Below are 16885 nucleotides of genomic sequence, written 5' to 3'. Positions count from 1 at the left end.
AAATCTAAATATCTACAGCTTCAACGGGTAGTTGAAACAAAATCTCTAGGAAGTGAAAGAGGGAACGACATTTTTTAAGATGCAACCGTTGCGCTGTTTCCAAATGGTTCAAGCCACCACTGCAACAACTTCCATGAAAAACATCTACTAAAGGTATTCTTCGTGTCTTCACATGGCTAAGAAGTCAAGATCAAAGTGGACGATCAAGGTTCCACTTGATACACATGGCTAAGAAGTCAAGATCAAAGTTACACTTGATACTTACGTAGTGCTAGCAATCTGAGCGTTCCATCCCAACCGGCTCAAATATTGAATCATTTTTTTATTATTTTTTAGGTATTCTAAACATACAAAAATATACTCAAATATTGAATTATTTGCCTCCCTAAAATCTTCGGGATGAAACGTTCCATCCCAACCAGCTCTATAAACAAACACTATCTTACATTCACAATAGATTCACTCGTCTTTACTGGGAAGTGCGGCGGTTGGGTTCGTCGTCTAATTTGCAGAGCTATGCCCCGTTAAACTTGGCAAGACATAATTTGGACAGCAATTTATTAGCCCATAATTTGAATAAACATCACATTAACTCAAAATACAAGCAAAAAGTGAGGGTTTGTTTCGTTGAACCAGACCAGTTCAATGAGCCTAAACTTTATTATTGTTCCTCCAAACTTAAAACACAAGTTAGTTGCCGCAATTATGCAACCGCAGCCAATGGGCCAGGGTGGGTGCCCAATTTCGTGCAACAGTTTGCAAGTAGGACACAGATGCTTACATTACATAGAGGGTTTCAAAAAAAGTTCACATGGCAGTACTAAGTTTCCTGACAACTTACTAGTGACTAACCAGGTCCAGCTGCATGGAAGTATTATTGCTGGATCATGCAGGAGTCCTAATGCCCAGAAGAAGCCTGATCACCTGATGCTGGCATTATAATGCCATACTCTACACATACTCAGTAGTCCGAACTTCCGTGCTATCACACAAACCCTAGTGTGCTCTAATACAACAATCTGACCAGGTTACAAGCTATATACAGTGTGCCTGACATTAGAGGGACCCCAGCCCAGGACCACAAACTGCGACGAACAATAAAATTACAGTTCTCAAACGTGAAACGTGGGAAGGCTTTGTACAACCGAGCATAGATTTCATAAATTTAATCAGCACGGCCATCACCTTCGCCGCCTTTTTGACTCCACCGGCTGAAGAGATCAGTTAAAGTTATACTATTAGAAGCATAACTACAATTCACATTGTAGTTTTTAGAGGGTGCTTGGTTCCCCTCACTTGATGTTTGAATGCCAATTACAAAGTATTAAATTAAATATAGTCTAGTTACAAAACTAAGACCGGATGAATTTATTAAGCCTAATGTATCCATGATTAGCAAATGTTTACTAGCATCACATCTTAATAGGCTCGTCTTACCATTTAGTCCTCATTCATGTGATTAGTTTTGTAATTAGACTATATTTAATATTTCTAACTAGTACCTAGACACCCGATATGACGGTTTAGTCCCTTGGAACCAATCACCCCCTTAGATAGCAAGCTTACACCAATGATAAGCAGAAACTAACATCATGTGTGGCTTACCTTTTCTTCTGATTGCGCTGTAGCTTCATGTGAATTCTCAACCATCTTACCATTTTCAGCTGTACAGGTCTGGCAGAAAAAATGCTCGAGTTTCTTTGCTTCTTTGATTGTCATCCCAATGCAAGCAGGGTGAAACCTGAAAGAGGAGGTTATAGGAAGTATACTAACAGTCTCAAAGGGCACAAAGTGACTGAATAGCCATGAGCCCATGAACCAATCAATGCTCAGATAAAGATCCAAATTGACCTTAAAGTCTCGATGGGAACACTGCCTACTGAAATATGCACATGAATTGTTCTTTTTTCTCAAACCACGCAGGAGGATTACATGTCATTTCATTAAATTAGAAAAAAAGTACGAGTCTGGGAGACCAAACTCAGCCACCAGGAGACACAGCCTTGTTTGGATACTCTCGTATTCACCTCAATCCACGTGTATTGAGGTGGATTATGGTGTAAATTAGTTTAAGTTACACCCCAATCCACCTCAATACACATGGATTGAGGTGAATACGAGAGTATCCAAACAAGGGCTAAGAGCTTGTTCGGTTAGAGGTGGATTGGGAAGAATAAAGCCCTTTCTATTCAATTTTGAATAGGAAGGAATTTAATCCCCACAATCCCCTCCGATCCTCACGCAACCGAACAAGCCCTAAGGAGACCAGCACATCAACATGCCACAAACTGACTAAAAGACAGCCAGCAACGCTCCAGAGTAGAGCGACCTGGATAAAAGCTGTGTGAGCTTGGAGGACCTGGCCATGCACCAAAGACCACCCTCCGTGCACACAGCACTGGTAACATCCTGAACATTCAGCCTAGTTCAATGCTTCCAGACCTCCCAAGCTACCAAGATTATCAAAGTGTTCAAACCCTTTCTGAAATATGCACATGAATCGTGAAAAGGTTTAAAATTTTAAACGGCACCCTGCATAACCAATCATGACCTGTTATCAATTTGAGAGCACAACTAGTTGTAGGCGAACAGCAGTAAATACACTTTATTTTAGCAATGAAAGATGCTAAGAAAAAAAATCAACCTGCAGGGGGTAAAGACAGCTCTCAGGTATTGCATTAAGAAGCCCTCAGTTCTTATACAGGTCCAGAAACCCTCAAAACTCCTGTACCACCCATACAACGTGACACCATAGCGTATGTGACAACGACCACAGCCAGGGACAGACCTTAGACCTGTGCTTTGGCGTGAGAGACAAGGGATTTTTTTACCCCGACCTTAAATTCACTCCCATGGAGAGTCAAACTCACGACTAGAGAAATGCTACTTACCAGCTAACCAACTCAGCTAGATGCTAAGAAACACTGGTTTATTTATTCATTTTGGCTATTTTGGTCCTCGGTGAGAGAAGTATGCAATCAATATCATGTTACATACTTACATTACACACTTACGCTACATAATTGTACAAAGGTGTCAAAGGAAACAAATTCGTTTTTGGTCGGTTCGGTATTCATGTCTCTTTGTCTAAAAAAAACTCGGCCGATAGGGGAAAGACCACCCCACGGTATTATAATAAGAAGAAGCTCAATCAGAGCCCCGACCGAGAAAGGTCACGAAAGCTGGTCCCTCGTGCAACATAAGGGTCCACCCCCTATAGGCCAGATCTTTACTCATGCTTTGAGCCCTCCCAGCCCCTACATGAGGATCCGCTCACTATAGGTCAATCCATCTCGTGTGCACACGACCAGGGGAACCAGCGCGTGACATTATTTAACCTCGGTGACCTTATTTAACCTCAGCCTAAAATTCACTCCCACTGGGATTCGAACTCAGAACCTAAAGAGTGCTACTTAGACCACCTAACCAACTCAGCTAGAGGCCCTTTCACATTCATGTCTCTTGTCTAAGCTCAAACAAATATAAGTCCACACATTCACAGGCCAATAAAGCAATCAATTGAATTAAAGAATGCACCAGAGAAAAGGAGGTAAATGCTGTATAAAAAAATATTAGGCCAGCATGCTTCATCTATAATGCTCACCAGTCAGAACATTCCTCGCATTGGATCATAAGGTCATCTGGATTGTATGGCATCTCGCACTTGCAAAACCTGGCACATGTTTTACAGAAGAGATTAGAGGAATAAAACAAGTAAAAATGATGATTCAGATTTAAGAAATACATATACAAGTAAAAAAAGTTCCATCTATGGCTTTTCAAAACCATCACAATGTGAGAAAGGTTATAATGTAAGCTCAAGTGTGAGGTGCAGCCAGTGAGCCAGCATATAATAATGGAAAGACAACTAGCAGGCCATACATTGAGTAGCATAGGAGAATAAGTAGCAGGCCATACTGTTTGATTTTGAGCTAGCAACCTAGCATTAGAAAATATAGGACTGAAGCTGTATCTGATCAGAATAGTTCAGACACACAATTGTTGGGGTGAATTAAGGAATAGATTCAAGAGAAAGTTAGGATTAAGAAAGGTTCAAAGTCTGCATCCATGACAGTTCACTGTTTTCATCCAAGGTGACACAGCCTTGTGTCATGGCCCACAAGACCCAAACATAAGAGCAGACAGCTAGACTAAAACAGAATGTAGTGGGGCAATAACAGAATTGTCTAGGAGTGAGGTCTCAAGGCAGCAAGGCAATGGCTTAAGAACCTTGAGGTGTATGGCAAGAGTCCAAGAGGACCTCAATGTAGTTAGGACCAAGAGGATCTGAGTTGACGAGGGTTTAGATTCGTAGTAGTTATAGTTATAGTTAATTAGGAAACAGTTACAGGGAATCTGGAAACCAAATGCTACATTGCTACTATCAAAAGTCAAGGGTCTGCATCCGCTCTACAAGAAAGCTGCATCTATCCCACAACCAAGCAAGAAAATATCCTATCTTCCAATGGATATTCCCAAAATCTAATCTCTATCTGCCCTCTTTACCTTCCAGTAACAAACCATGTGTTTCCTTAAAGGGTCCATGTTGTTGGGATGGGTCATCAGACCCATATTTAGAAATGTTTAGTTTGAGGCCCCAGTGGGTTGGGTCCATTATCCCAGGATACAGGGTGGGTTGGGTCCATCCCAAGAGGGAATATTATCCCAAGATGTGGGGTTGTTTCTATCCTTCCAAAACAAAGAAATAGGCACAACCCAGTTTGATTCACGCATCGTCTGCACACGCACGCTATGCATCATACACCAGCAGCGAGCATCGGCGCAGCGCCGCAGCCCAATTGCGAGGAGGCAGCAGCATGAGTGAGCGGTGAGGCAGCGGCAGCAAGGAGCACAGTGGACGATGCAATAAGAGATGGGAGCCTCAGTGAAGGCAGCGCATCATGGGATGACACACCAGCAGCATCGGAAATGGCTGAGAGGCCTAGCAGCAACATGCCAACATGAGCAAGCAGAAATTCGAAATGGCGGCGTGAGCAGACAGGAAGTTGCTAAGCTGGGGCGGCCCGTGAGTTGCTCGGAAGTAACAGGCTGGATGGCAAGTGGCGGTGGGGGAGTCTGAGTACGCAGCTACATGTACAGAGGAGAAAGAAAAGAGTAGAGAACCCAACCTCCAAACCCATAGATTGATACCTCCAACAAACAAAATCATGGGATCAACCCAATTTCCAAACTGAACATGAAGCAGGTTGAACCTGTCCCAAACGGTAGGGTTAGGTCCGTCCCGTCACTCCTCTTCCCCAAACCAAACACATGCTAACACTATGGCCTGCCTTTGAAATCAAACAAAGACTATCAATGTAATAACTTGCTGCAAGGGCATTGTCTAGAATTTTCATGCTATAGTAAACAGAGAACCAGCAAGTCCTAGTTGTACCCAACCACAAAGGCCTAAAGAAACATGTTCTACATGGCATGAGCCTTTGTGTACCGCTGATATTTCCCCAATAGATAGCAATGTCATCTATTGGAGAAGATGATTGGATTTACATGACCTTTTGGTATTCCACAAGCATAGAAAACATGCAGATGAATTACTCCTATTTAGTACAGAGAGGTTCATGGTGATGCAGGATCATATAGGAAATTGACTTATGACCTTAATAGCCTTGGGCAGACAGAAAATACAATTTCTGAAATAAAAGGCTTGTGTGGAAATATAGAAAAAAAGTTCTTTGAATGGACGAGGTGAAGGGACGTGGTAAGCTACTTGTGAGAAATTTTCGCATGGCAGGGTAGAAAACAACCCCACGTACCCAGGTTGGGAAATGGAGATGACATTCCCAGGTCACCTATGCCTTTGACCCCATTTTCTATGACTATGACTATGTTGGGATTCTTAAAGAAACTCATGAAAGTTATCTACAAGTGACATGAATTGATACTGAAATAAAGACAGATATCATCTACGTGATCCCTGCAATTCGAGTTACTCTGTCTGCCTTTTACCAATACTTACTCTAGTAGTATATAACCTTGAGACACAAACTTAGACCCAGTTTGGGATGGCTCCAGCTCCAGAAAATTTGGTGGAGTTGGTAGAAAAGGTCATTAGATGCTCCAGAAAATGGTGAACCTGGAGTTGTGAACCTTTAAAAGACATCTATACAAGTCAGTTTGTTTATTATTTAGATTAAAAATATTTTTAAAACTATTTAAATTTATATTATAAACTACAACTACACGCCGGAGCTGGAACATGGAGCAGTCCCAAACACCTCCTTAATATATTCTTATATTTATGTCGACGCCATCCATGCCTTGGAACTTAATATATTATTATATTCAAAAGGTACTTGCTTATCAGTATGGTTTTGCATCACAAATGTGTCAAATTAATTGAGTAGTTGTAGTCAAAGTCCCCTAAGAAAACAATAGACCTTGTGTTTGGAGATAGAGGTAATACTTACAATTTTAGCACTATCAACACAAAACAAGTCATTCCTTTGGTTTTTGACATGGTTTACTCCTATTAATCCTTGTCCAACCCGAGTACCAATAAGCAATCTAATTGGGTCGCATGTAGGGGGAAATGCTGCTTCCGAAAACCAAAGCTATCTAATATATGCTGGATTAGAGGTAGCAGGAGATTAACACATTGCACAAGTTAAAGAATCAGACTAGATGAACTTGCTACAAATTGTAAATGCAACATGAATGCAAATCCAAAATAATGAAATTGCAAGTCTTGCTGTGTTCTTACACTGCTATACGATCTGGTACAAAGCTGCCAGTAGCTGATTTATACTCGAAGCGGCAGAAGAAATCCTCAGCATTGACAGAATCAAGCTTTGTATAGCTACGGAAGCTGTGGACATTGCATTTCCCCTCAATGGTGTCAGCACTTTGTACATCATAGTGGTCAGAGAGGAAAACCTCCTTGGAACCATGAAATGGCCGCCGACCACCTATGGACTCCTCTGGTCGATAATACCACCGCACTCGTACTCTCACATTGGTGCCTCGAGATCCTGCTGCTTCAATTGCCTCAACTCTTGCCACATAAGGTGGCTTTGAAGCATCAGATGCCCTCATTAGCACGCAATCGCCAGCTGTAAGAAACAATTTAAAGAATCAATTGAATCCGGAAGGCACTTTACGCTGCTTCGTCAAAGCAATGAGAAAGCCTTATATAAACAAAAATACCCCATTCTTCACTTCTATAAGGTGTATTTTAGTTTGAAAAGGTCAGATTATAAGTGTATTTGTTTGACAAAGGTATTCAAGTTCTTCTATTATGATAATTGTTTTTTTTTGCAAGAAAAAGTAAAGGACCAATATACTTTTGAAGACCTCATACCAAAATTTGGCCGACGACATTGTGAGGAAACGAGCACTGTATTACAGAACCTTGATTGAGCTCTTCTATCCAAAAAAATACTATTCATGTACCAAATTTGAAGCTGTAACGCAATAACAGAGCAAACATACTAACGAACTGTAGACAATCTAATCAAAGAGCACATCAATCGTAAAATAGCTTATTGCACTTTTATTTTATTATAGCTCTATTTTGTATAAATCGAGCTCGTTCATACACAGATGCCAATGCGATGTACACACGTCCACTAATACCTAGTACAAGACTGAACATTCCAACAAGCTGAGTTCATGTTAACGATAGCTTTGTAGGGAAAAAAAGTTTCAACTTTCAAGTGACCAGAGCACAGCATAGTACTGCAGTAACCACTGCCATGCTAACCCCCCTCGAAGATTACGCCGTTACATTGCTAATTGAATTCAAACCCCAAACAGCCACGGAGTTGGCAGCAGTGAACAACAAAGCGGTCAAATTTCAACCGCAGTAAAGGCATAGATGGCCAAAACAACAGACCAGCGCCCGATTATTGCAACCATTCCTGACGAAATCAATCTACCCCCAAAGTAAGACACCCCGAACCCCAGGGCCCGGAAACCGAGACCCCCGACACATGTCCCCAGATACGCCACCCGCCAACGCCAACAAAAAATCCCCCAAAAAAGGCCCTCCGTAAATTCCGGATCAGACGGGGGAAAGGGGCACTCACGCTTGATGACTCTGTCCGAACCCTTGATGGTATAGGACTCGAGGATCCGCTTGGGCGGTCGCGACTTCCCCGCCATGGGGCGCGACCGCGACGGCGAAGGCGGGGGGGCGGAGACCGGGGCCGGGGGCGCTAGGGTTTGGAGAAGACCACAAGAAGACGGATTTTTTTTTATTATTTCTCTCGATCTCTCAGTTCTGCCCCCTTTGGTTCGAAATGCGGAGGCGCTCGCGGTCGCGGCTCCCTCGCGTGAAGTTGCTTTTTTTACCGCCTCCTTTTCCTTCGCCGCGCGCTTTTCGCATGCACGGCTTTGATGGGAGCAGTAAAAGCTGGGCAGCTGATGTCTGATGACGGCTGGCGCGCGGTGAATGAGCGGCGGTGAAACTGCCGCGAATGGGTGAGGACGAGATCGGCCGTTCGATGAACTAAGGAGTGCATCGTGTCCGCTGGTTAGGTGGGTAAGCAACGGGGAGCTTCGCCTCCTGCTTCTGGATGGTTCGGAACGGATCTGGAAGTGGAGGTGGACTGATCGGGCGGGACGAGTGAACGACGGATAGGGATAGGGCAGCGGAGAACATGGACACGAGTGCCTGTCTGCATGGCCATTAGTCTATCTCCATCAGATTGTATCACATTTATCATAATTTTAATTTAAAACTTTTATCTGTAAATATTGTTAAACAATATTATCTACATTTTTACTTTTCCTATTTTTCAGGCTCTACCGAAGACGGTCTTAGAGGCCTATTTGAATGATGACTCAAAAAAGTCTAGTCCAGGCACCAACGCCACGCGTTGGATTTCCTATGCCCGGGACTGAGAATCTGAGATGATTTGTTTGTCAGACATTTGCCTTATAGGCTTCCATCTAAACATGCGGGGATGGTATTATGGCACGAAAATTTTAAGATTTGTTGCTACTATGTACTTTAGATTGTGGAATATGTTTAGGTTTTCTTGTGAAAAATATATTTATAAAAATGATTTATATTAAATTTATGTATTCTAAAATTAATTTTAGTGGTCTTCAATTTAGTATATTAATTTAATATTATGGAGTATTTTTTCTATTCAATTCTATTTAATCTCGTTGAATTTTTGCATTTGTATCTCTTATATACCACTATTTTATCGGCTCCCTTATCATCTCTACTCCTATATAATCCATCACTTAAAATGTCACTAAGCCCACGCAACAAATTAACCACAACAATCTCCCTCCAATAAAATCACCGCTTTGGATCGCTTCTTTTACCTCCACCCTCTTTCCTCAATCGCATCCAAATATCTCTATTTTATGGACCATCCTCTCATCCATCACCAATCATGATGACGCCCCGCAACCCGGAGCCCCCACAACGCCTACATAACGCCCCCGCTAACGACTAGTGATCAACGACGGCGAAGGAGTTCCACGACCTGTCGCTGAAAAGAGGAAGGGCGCCCACGAGCCGGGCCTCTTTGACGACAGCCGCGGTGATCGCTCCTCTAGGCTCTCTCTCTCACTCACTCACTCACTCTCTCTCTCTCTCTCCCTTATTGAGACACACATGCTTAAGTATAAAACACAAAGACGTGTATGTTCTGTTGACTAGTGTGTGAATGTGAATTTAGTAATTTAGAGCCAATAATATGGTTCAAATCCCTCACTCACCCACTTGTAACATCTACTACGAGCAATCAGGTCCCGATAGCGCAAGCCACCGAAGGCTGGAAGTATGGACATTCAGACCAAACCAGTATAAATCTTGCGCCACTGAGTACACCATCCGGACCAAAACACGCATATACAAATTTACTCGTTGGTGCTAGTTCGAAACATCGACAAGATGCATCACACATAGTAGATTAGAAGGATAACACATGAGACATAGATTATACTGGTTTAGGCATGGGCATGGGTGGCAACAAGGTGAGTCTGGGGCGAGTGTGGCATCTGCGGACCCACCCTGAAAACCAAAGATAAAACCCACATCCAACCTAAACTTCGCTATGGGTAGAATCTACATGTGCCCCCAAACTCGACGAGAACATAAAAACCACTAAAGTTTTGTTTGAATACTCTAGTATACATCTCAATCCACATATATTGAGGAGGATTAAGGTATAAATTAGTTTAATTTACACCTTAATCTACCCCAATACATATAGATTGTGATGTATACTATAGTAGTCAAACAAAGCCTAGGGGCTCTGACCCCCGACGCTTCAATACATAAACACACAACCAACATCGAAGTCCAACTATACACAACGAGTGAACCATAATTAAATACCCTAAGAAACACTAAGTACACATACAATTTATTAGTTCCTAAAACATGACAAGTTCATAGCAAGTAGCAACTCAACATCTCGGTTCATAGAATCATAATTCAGAGTTCACATATTAAACGTTTACAGTCCATCATATGCCCAAGACACTACAACATGTCCATCACAGTGACTCACACATAAATTAAAAGTTCATCATGAGTTATGAATTCTTCTTATCAAATTTAAATAGCACCTTGAAGTCTGACTGGCTGAGTCCTAGCGTCATCTTCAACACTAATAGAGTATGGTTCATATTTTCACATTATAAAGGAAAATGTATTTTATCAGACTCAAGAAGAATATTTGCATATTATAAAGGAAAAATACTATCATTTTTTTGTTAACAATAGTATAATTTTTTTACTCCACATGCATGATTTGTACCAAGTTTTGTTAATTCCGTAGCAATGTATGGACATTGTACTAGTATTAACTTGATGTTCCAGTTCCACATCAAAATAAAATTAGATTTAAATTATGTATCTTTCATGAGGACCTAATACTAACGTTCCAAATATCATTGTTAAATAACAATACAAACACACACTTATACATATACTACGCTGTTACTATTTTTATTTATGCTTAACACAAACATGTATGTTCTTGGCTAGTGTGTGTAAATGTGGATTTAGTCATTTAGAGCCAACAATATGGTTCGAATTCCTATTGTATATATGATTTTAGATTTTTGTTACTATTTAAATATGGGGGGCACAACGAGGGTAGTAGAAAACGTGAAATCGAAAAAATTGATGCTTTAATATTTACTAGTCATATGTCTGTGCATTGTACTATATATATATATATATATATATATATATATATATATATATATATATATATATATATATATATATATATATATATATATATATATATATGATAAATTTTGTTTTAATAAAGCACAAAATATATGTTTTCTATTGATTAGGTGGGTGTGAATATGGAGCCAACAACCAAGGTTCAAGCACTCACTTATACATAATTTCACCTTATTTTTACATAAACTCTCCTATTATAGCAGTAGAGAAGAAATCATAGAAGTGCGAGTTGATTCTAAAGAATTGTAGGTTTTTTTAAAAAAAATAACGTGGGACGACCATTGAAACTGATGCTTTAATATAATAGAGATATGCATAACACATAGACGTATATTATCCCTACTACTCTATAAGATACGAACGTGTGCGTCCACATCTCCCATTGAAGCATGCCCCCGGGCACCCCCCCCCCCCCCCCCGCTCCCCTCGTGCACGCACCACCATGATCTACTCATCCACCTCCGATCCGAAATCTCCTCACCCACTCTTTCCATGGAAGGCGCCCACCCGATGGTGCGTCCGCGCGATCCACTCCCCCACCCTATCTCTCTCTAAAAGGTCGATCCACACGATCCACTCCCCCTGATCTGCCTCACCTCCATGGAAGTACCCAATCCGCCTCTCCCAATCTCTCCACAGTGCATATCGTGCCCCCGCCCCGACGCGCCCCCTCCCTTAGCTCGCGATGCCCCACTCCACGCCCGTCGTGGCGGGCGCCTTGCGCCCCTCCACGAGTGTGGCTTCATCAGCGTCGTCTTCAGGGAGAAGGCTGTCAGGTTCATGTCCGTCATCGCCATCAGCATCACATCGAAGCAACCCATGGAATTCCAAGCAAGCAGCGCCACGTGAAGTCAACCCTCGAACTCTATCGCTGGATACGTACCTAATTGCTTTTTATTGTTTTTTTGCAACAAAAGAACCTTGTCCTTGAATTGGCTTGCTCGAGGTGATGGATGTTTGCCACCTCGTACTCGTAGTTAGTGCCTTGTCATTACAAGGGTTCATGTTCATCTTGGTCAGGTGTCCTTGTTTATGTGATCCCATCGCAGATCGCAAACTTGGCACATTCAATTTGTCATTTACTTGTTAACCAAAATATGTCGGAATGCTCAAATGTCATTGGATCTGGACTAGATGGTTGTTTCGAAACAGATCCGAGCGATAACAGCTTCTTAGTTTACACTTCATTAGGACCAACTATTCATGATTTAAATCATTGTTTAATCTTTACCTCATTCCTGTAAGATCCACATCACTACATCCATAATTCTGATAATGGAACTATCAACATAGTGATGTAGTAACATGGGAAGTAGCATCCAACAGTCTAATGAAATTGCTGAATTTTTATCACCTAAGCTAGTAGCACCGTCATCTGTTAGAAACATTAGGGGTAATACCTAGCAATGGTGACCGAGTTATGAATTTTACGATCTGAGTGAGCAGATGTTGTAATATGATCTAGCAGCATCATTGCACGCCTGCTGTTTTGTTGCATTAACCAAATTTCTTTGCGTGTCATTTAGGTTGCCAAAGACCAATCTAGCAAGGACATCAATGCTCTTAAGCAGCACATCAAGAACCTCCTCAGTCCATTTACCCCATTCTTCTTCAAACGACCCCTACCGTGAGGGTGCGAACTTTGCGCGTGGATACCCTTTCAACCTCAGGGAGGGTGCTCACACCGCTGTCTACCATGGCCTATGGCTGAACATCCCTGACAATGATACCCAACATAGATGGTAAAGCCCAAGGATAGGAATGAGAGGTATTGCATTTTAATCTCGTCTTTAATCTGATATTCTGGCAACTGCTCTGCTGCATCAAGTGTTGGGTCTAACTCCCTTTTTTAAGGTATGTTGATGTTGTCATGACAATCCCCAAGGGAACCTTGTTCCCCATGTGTGGCATGAACCTTGCCTTTGACAGGGATCTCATCGGCCCTGCTATGTACTTTGGTCTCATGGGTGATGGCCAGCCCATTGGTCTCTAAGACGACATGTGAGAAGGATGGTGTGTGAATGTGTGTGGTTTCTCTGTTCTTTCTTGTACAATTGTTTACTTTGTTCCCAGAACATAGTGTACATTTGCCTGGTGATGATTTTACAACAAAAAAAACTTACGTCATTTGCAACCACCTGAGCCTCAGAGTCAAGACTGTCCTACCATACATCTGGCACATCAAGGCTAGCAACCCCTTCGTTAACTTAAAGAAGGAATACAAGGGCATCTTCTGGTAGGAGGACATCATCCCCTTCTTCCAGAACGTGATCATCCCCAAGGACTGCGACATCGTCCAGAAGTGCTACATCTATCTCTGCTGACAATTGTATTCACTTGTACAAAAACACATAACATTTCCCTTGGCTTTTGTTATCTAGAATTTTTTGATACAATGTATGGTTTGGCTAATATCTTACCGCAAGGTACTGAACCTTTTCTTGTGATGACATTCAGATCTTCTTGGACCCAAAGGAGAGGAACAACACCGAATACAAGTTAGATACCTACATTACGGTCTACCGCAGGCTGTGTAGGAAAGATGTCGTCTCTGAGTACCCTATGACCGATGATGCATAAATATGATGCCCCTGATATCTCCATTTCATTTCGTTGAATCTGGATGTTTTGTTGGGGTCTCAACCTTAACTGGAATGTTGCCAAGTCGAGAAAAATGTTGGAAGACAATGTCAAATGGGGGTAAGCTTACAGGCTAGAGGATATACGCTAGGTAAATTCTCCCATTAATTTTTAGTAACCTTGGGTTGCTTTCCTCAAGTATCATGGTATGTGAACCCTGGTAAAGTAACTAAACATCATTGTTACTGCATTTTAACATGAAGTTTCTTTTGAAGGGGAAATGAGTAAAATGTACATGGCAAGTTTTCAAGACAGAGGGGAGAACTGTTGTTGTCATGAGACCAGCAAAGCAGGCAAGAAGTCCCTCTTTTTAAAGTGTTATCTTTAGTGTCTTCTCTTTCTGAAAAATGGTTGCTCTCTGTAAGCTCATCTGTATGCCATTCTCAAATTTTAGAACACATCATCCCATGGAGGACACATACGGTTCCTTGTATACTCTTTGGAGAAAGCAATTCTTAGCATGTCGACCAAGAGAAAATGGTCTGGCTGATCAACTTCACAAGAAGAACAATGGCAAATGTTGTGCCCGTAAATACTGCCTGAGAATCTGTAAACATTCTACAAAACCATTACCCCGAGAGGTTGGCCACAGCTTTTCTATTCAATCCCCCAAAAGTATTTCAAGCCTTCTTGAAGGTAAAGTCTGTCGATTCCCCAATTTTATCTATGTATTTAGTTAATACTATGGGAGTTGCTACATCTCAGGTTCCTAGATTTTTAGGAACAATCTTATACAATCCACTTGTACAATTAAAAGAACACATAGAAGACGATTTATATTTTTTTCTATAGCCAAACAACAACAAAATTATATGTTGCCTGAACAACAACAAAATTATATGTTGCCTGAACAACAACAACAAAAATCAGGTAACTCATATACAGTTGAAGTGATATTCTATTAGTTGTTGAACAAAACATTCTAATTTTGTTCAAAAAAGTATTACAGATTCAATACCAATTTTAGAGAAGTGTTGTTGTTTTCCTTTGCGACATAAATGCCACTAATTCTTTCAGGTAGTCAAATATTTCCTTGACCCGAGAACAATCGAGAAGGTGACATCATGTTTAGGAGAAAACATGCCTCTCATTTTAAATCTAACGATGTTGATCAGCGAAAATCAGAGGTAACTTCGAAAGTTGCAAGTTACTCAGTTTATTGGAAACTAAAAACTAGTGCCTGACGCAGATTTTTTTTGTCCATTTATGACAAACCTATCCTGGAGCGAGTAGATTGATGAACTGAAATATGTACTTGAGTGTGACACCCCAGTGTCACCTAGGGTTTCTTCTCAGTACTAGCTCAAGTACCATCAATTCATGTAAACCAAATTGAGCAAGAGGCACCAATCAACTTAAGAATAAAAGATCCACTAAGTTATATCTAAAGAATCATGTCTAAAACAAATGAGGTTTTCAAAAAAAAAGGAAAAATGTTGAAACCCTAGAACAACCCTAATTAAGCCACTTAAGTAGAAAGGAAGAAAATGGATAAAAGACCATGAAAAACATGGAATCATGGCTTAGGCCAATTATAAAAATTGGAATACACTAACTAAGCTACAATAAAGATTATAAAAGTTTGGCCAAAATAGTTTGTTAAAAACTCCAAGCAAGCCTTTCAAGTGGAGGTTTAATGGGGAAATCTGAAATTCGGATTTCTGAATTTTCAGCCTCTAAACCAAAACCGAGCGCGTTCACCTTGATCTCTATCTCAAAACTCTAAACTCCCATTGACAAAAATGTGTCTAACTAACCCCTCTATCTCATACCTGAAGATGGCATTGGGACGCGTGCCCTGGACACGTCAAACCCGGGATCTTCTCCCTGTGCTCGGCAGTGAGACAAACCCAACTTCACCCCTCCATATCTCTTGATCCAGTCAGCGAAACCCACAAGCCTCCACACACAAACGACAAAGGAATGTCAGGGGAAGAGATCTCTCAACGGGATCATGGCCATAATCTCAAAGATTTAGAGCCAATCCCCGCTTGAACACGACCTCTCTCTGCACTGCCTCGTGCTCGACGTCGTGCCCAGACGCCAGAGCGCGCACTGGCGCTCGCCCGCGCATGCCCCGAGCGCTTGTCAGAGCCTCCCCTCGGTTGTGCTCGCCCACGCCTTTAAAACCACCCCAGGCGCGCCTCACCTCACTCCGCACTCACCCTCGCTGGCCAGACACCCCTCCCTTAGCTTCGGCGAACTCTCCTCCGCCCGCCATCACTGCCTGAGCCTCGGCCACCGTGGCCAGCTCACCCCAGCCACGTCCAAGCCGTGCCTGCCACCCGGTTAGCTTCGCCAGTGGCCCGTAAAGCTTTCCAAGCTCTCGGACCCGACAGAACCTCACTGGAGACCCAAGATCGCCCTCGCCGGACTTCGGTCGCCCACGACCGCGCATAGACCGAGCAATCCGGTGAGCCATTCTCAAATTCCTCGCGCTCATGTCTTCCTTGATCTCTGGTGAAGCTCCCTAACCCGTTCAATTGAACTGTACCGCCCTGGTTAGGCCGAATTCCTAACCGCCGACGAGCTCCCCCGCATGCGCGCGTGGACTGACCTGCTCCGACCGCCATCGCTGACGATCCATACCACGACGTGATCGCCAGAGACCCCTGGACCTCACCCCGACCCCTCACCAGAGCAACCTCACCGCTGGTAAGCCTCTCCGCCCTTTTCCTCCGCCGCAGTCACTCTTCCATTAGGGGAAGGACTGCGGGTTCGATTTCGCAAAACCCTAGGGGGTTTTCTGCAGAGTCATAAACTCAGATGAATAGTGAACCAATGACCTGTCTTTAAGGCATTTAAAACCTTTTGCCAGGGACCCCAGTGCAAAACCTTTTTTCCTTTATCCATTTCTATTTATTCTTTTTAAATTCAGCAGAGAACTTAGGAAATTTATATCTTGAGAAATATTTAGCCAAATCAAGTCAAACCAATTTTACTGGACTCAGAATATTATGAACTGTCATATAAAAAAATCCATAAGATATATAGAGGAAAATCAGTAGAACACTAAATATGGGTAAACCATTCAGTAATCAACTGACCCTAAGTTGCTAAGTA

General features: G+C 42.1%; 1 protein-coding gene and 2 pseudogenes across 2 annotated transcripts; 2 read left to right on the top strand and 1 right to left on the bottom strand.

Annotated features, from left to right (window-relative positions):
• Window positions 1-641: 641 nt before the first annotated feature.
• Window positions 642-8358, bottom strand: LOC100285536 (uncharacterized). Of its 2 annotated transcripts, none has more exons than XM_035960631.1 (5): window positions 8046-8358; window positions 6722-7070; window positions 3605-3673; window positions 1606-1741; window positions 642-1235 (listed from the first exon to the last, which is right to left on the bottom strand). In XM_035960631.1, the coding sequence occupies exons 1-5, from the start codon at window positions 8119-8121 to the stop codon at window positions 1221-1223; spliced, it is 645 nt and encodes a 214-aa protein (XP_035816524.1). In that variant the 5' UTR covers window positions 8122-8358; the 3' UTR covers window positions 642-1220. The 2 variants fall into 2 exon arrangements, with proteins under 2 accessions (XP_035816524.1, NP_001151899.1); NM_001158427.2 differs by having other exon boundaries at window positions 764-1211; window positions 8046-8277.
• A 3424-nt stretch (window positions 8359-11782) lies between these two features.
• Window positions 11783-13506, top strand: LOC103633732 (probable UDP-arabinopyranose mutase 1; annotated as a pseudogene).
• A 299-nt stretch (window positions 13507-13805) lies between these two features.
• LOC103633731 (CRAL-TRIO domain-containing protein C23B6.04c-like) overlaps window positions 13806-16885 on the top strand; it is an 82976-nt pseudogene continuing 79896 nt past the window's right edge.

The sequence above is a fragment of the Zea mays genome, chromosome 7, assembly GCF_902167145.1.
Source record: "Zea mays cultivar B73 chromosome 7, Zm-B73-REFERENCE-NAM-5.0, whole genome shotgun sequence".
Taxonomy (NCBI): Eukaryota; Viridiplantae; Streptophyta; class Magnoliopsida; order Poales; family Poaceae; genus Zea; species Zea mays.
This window is presented reverse-complemented; position numbering and strand designations above follow the sequence as displayed.

Excerpts from the sequence above, each read along its gene's own strand:
- LOC100285536 (NM_001158427.2), bottom strand. The coding sequence starts at position 8,121 with ATGGCGGGGAAGTCGCGACCGCCCAAGCGGATCCTCGAGTCCTATACC. Across the intron at positions 7,071-8,045 it reads TTCGGACAGAGTCATCAAGC|CTGGCGATTGCGTGCTAATG; the intron begins GTGAGTGCCCCT and ends TGTTTCTTACAG. Across the intron at positions 1,742-3,604 it reads TGCGAGGAATGTTCTGACTG|GTTTCACCCTGCTTGCATTG; the intron begins GTGAGCATTATA and ends CTCCTCTTTCAG.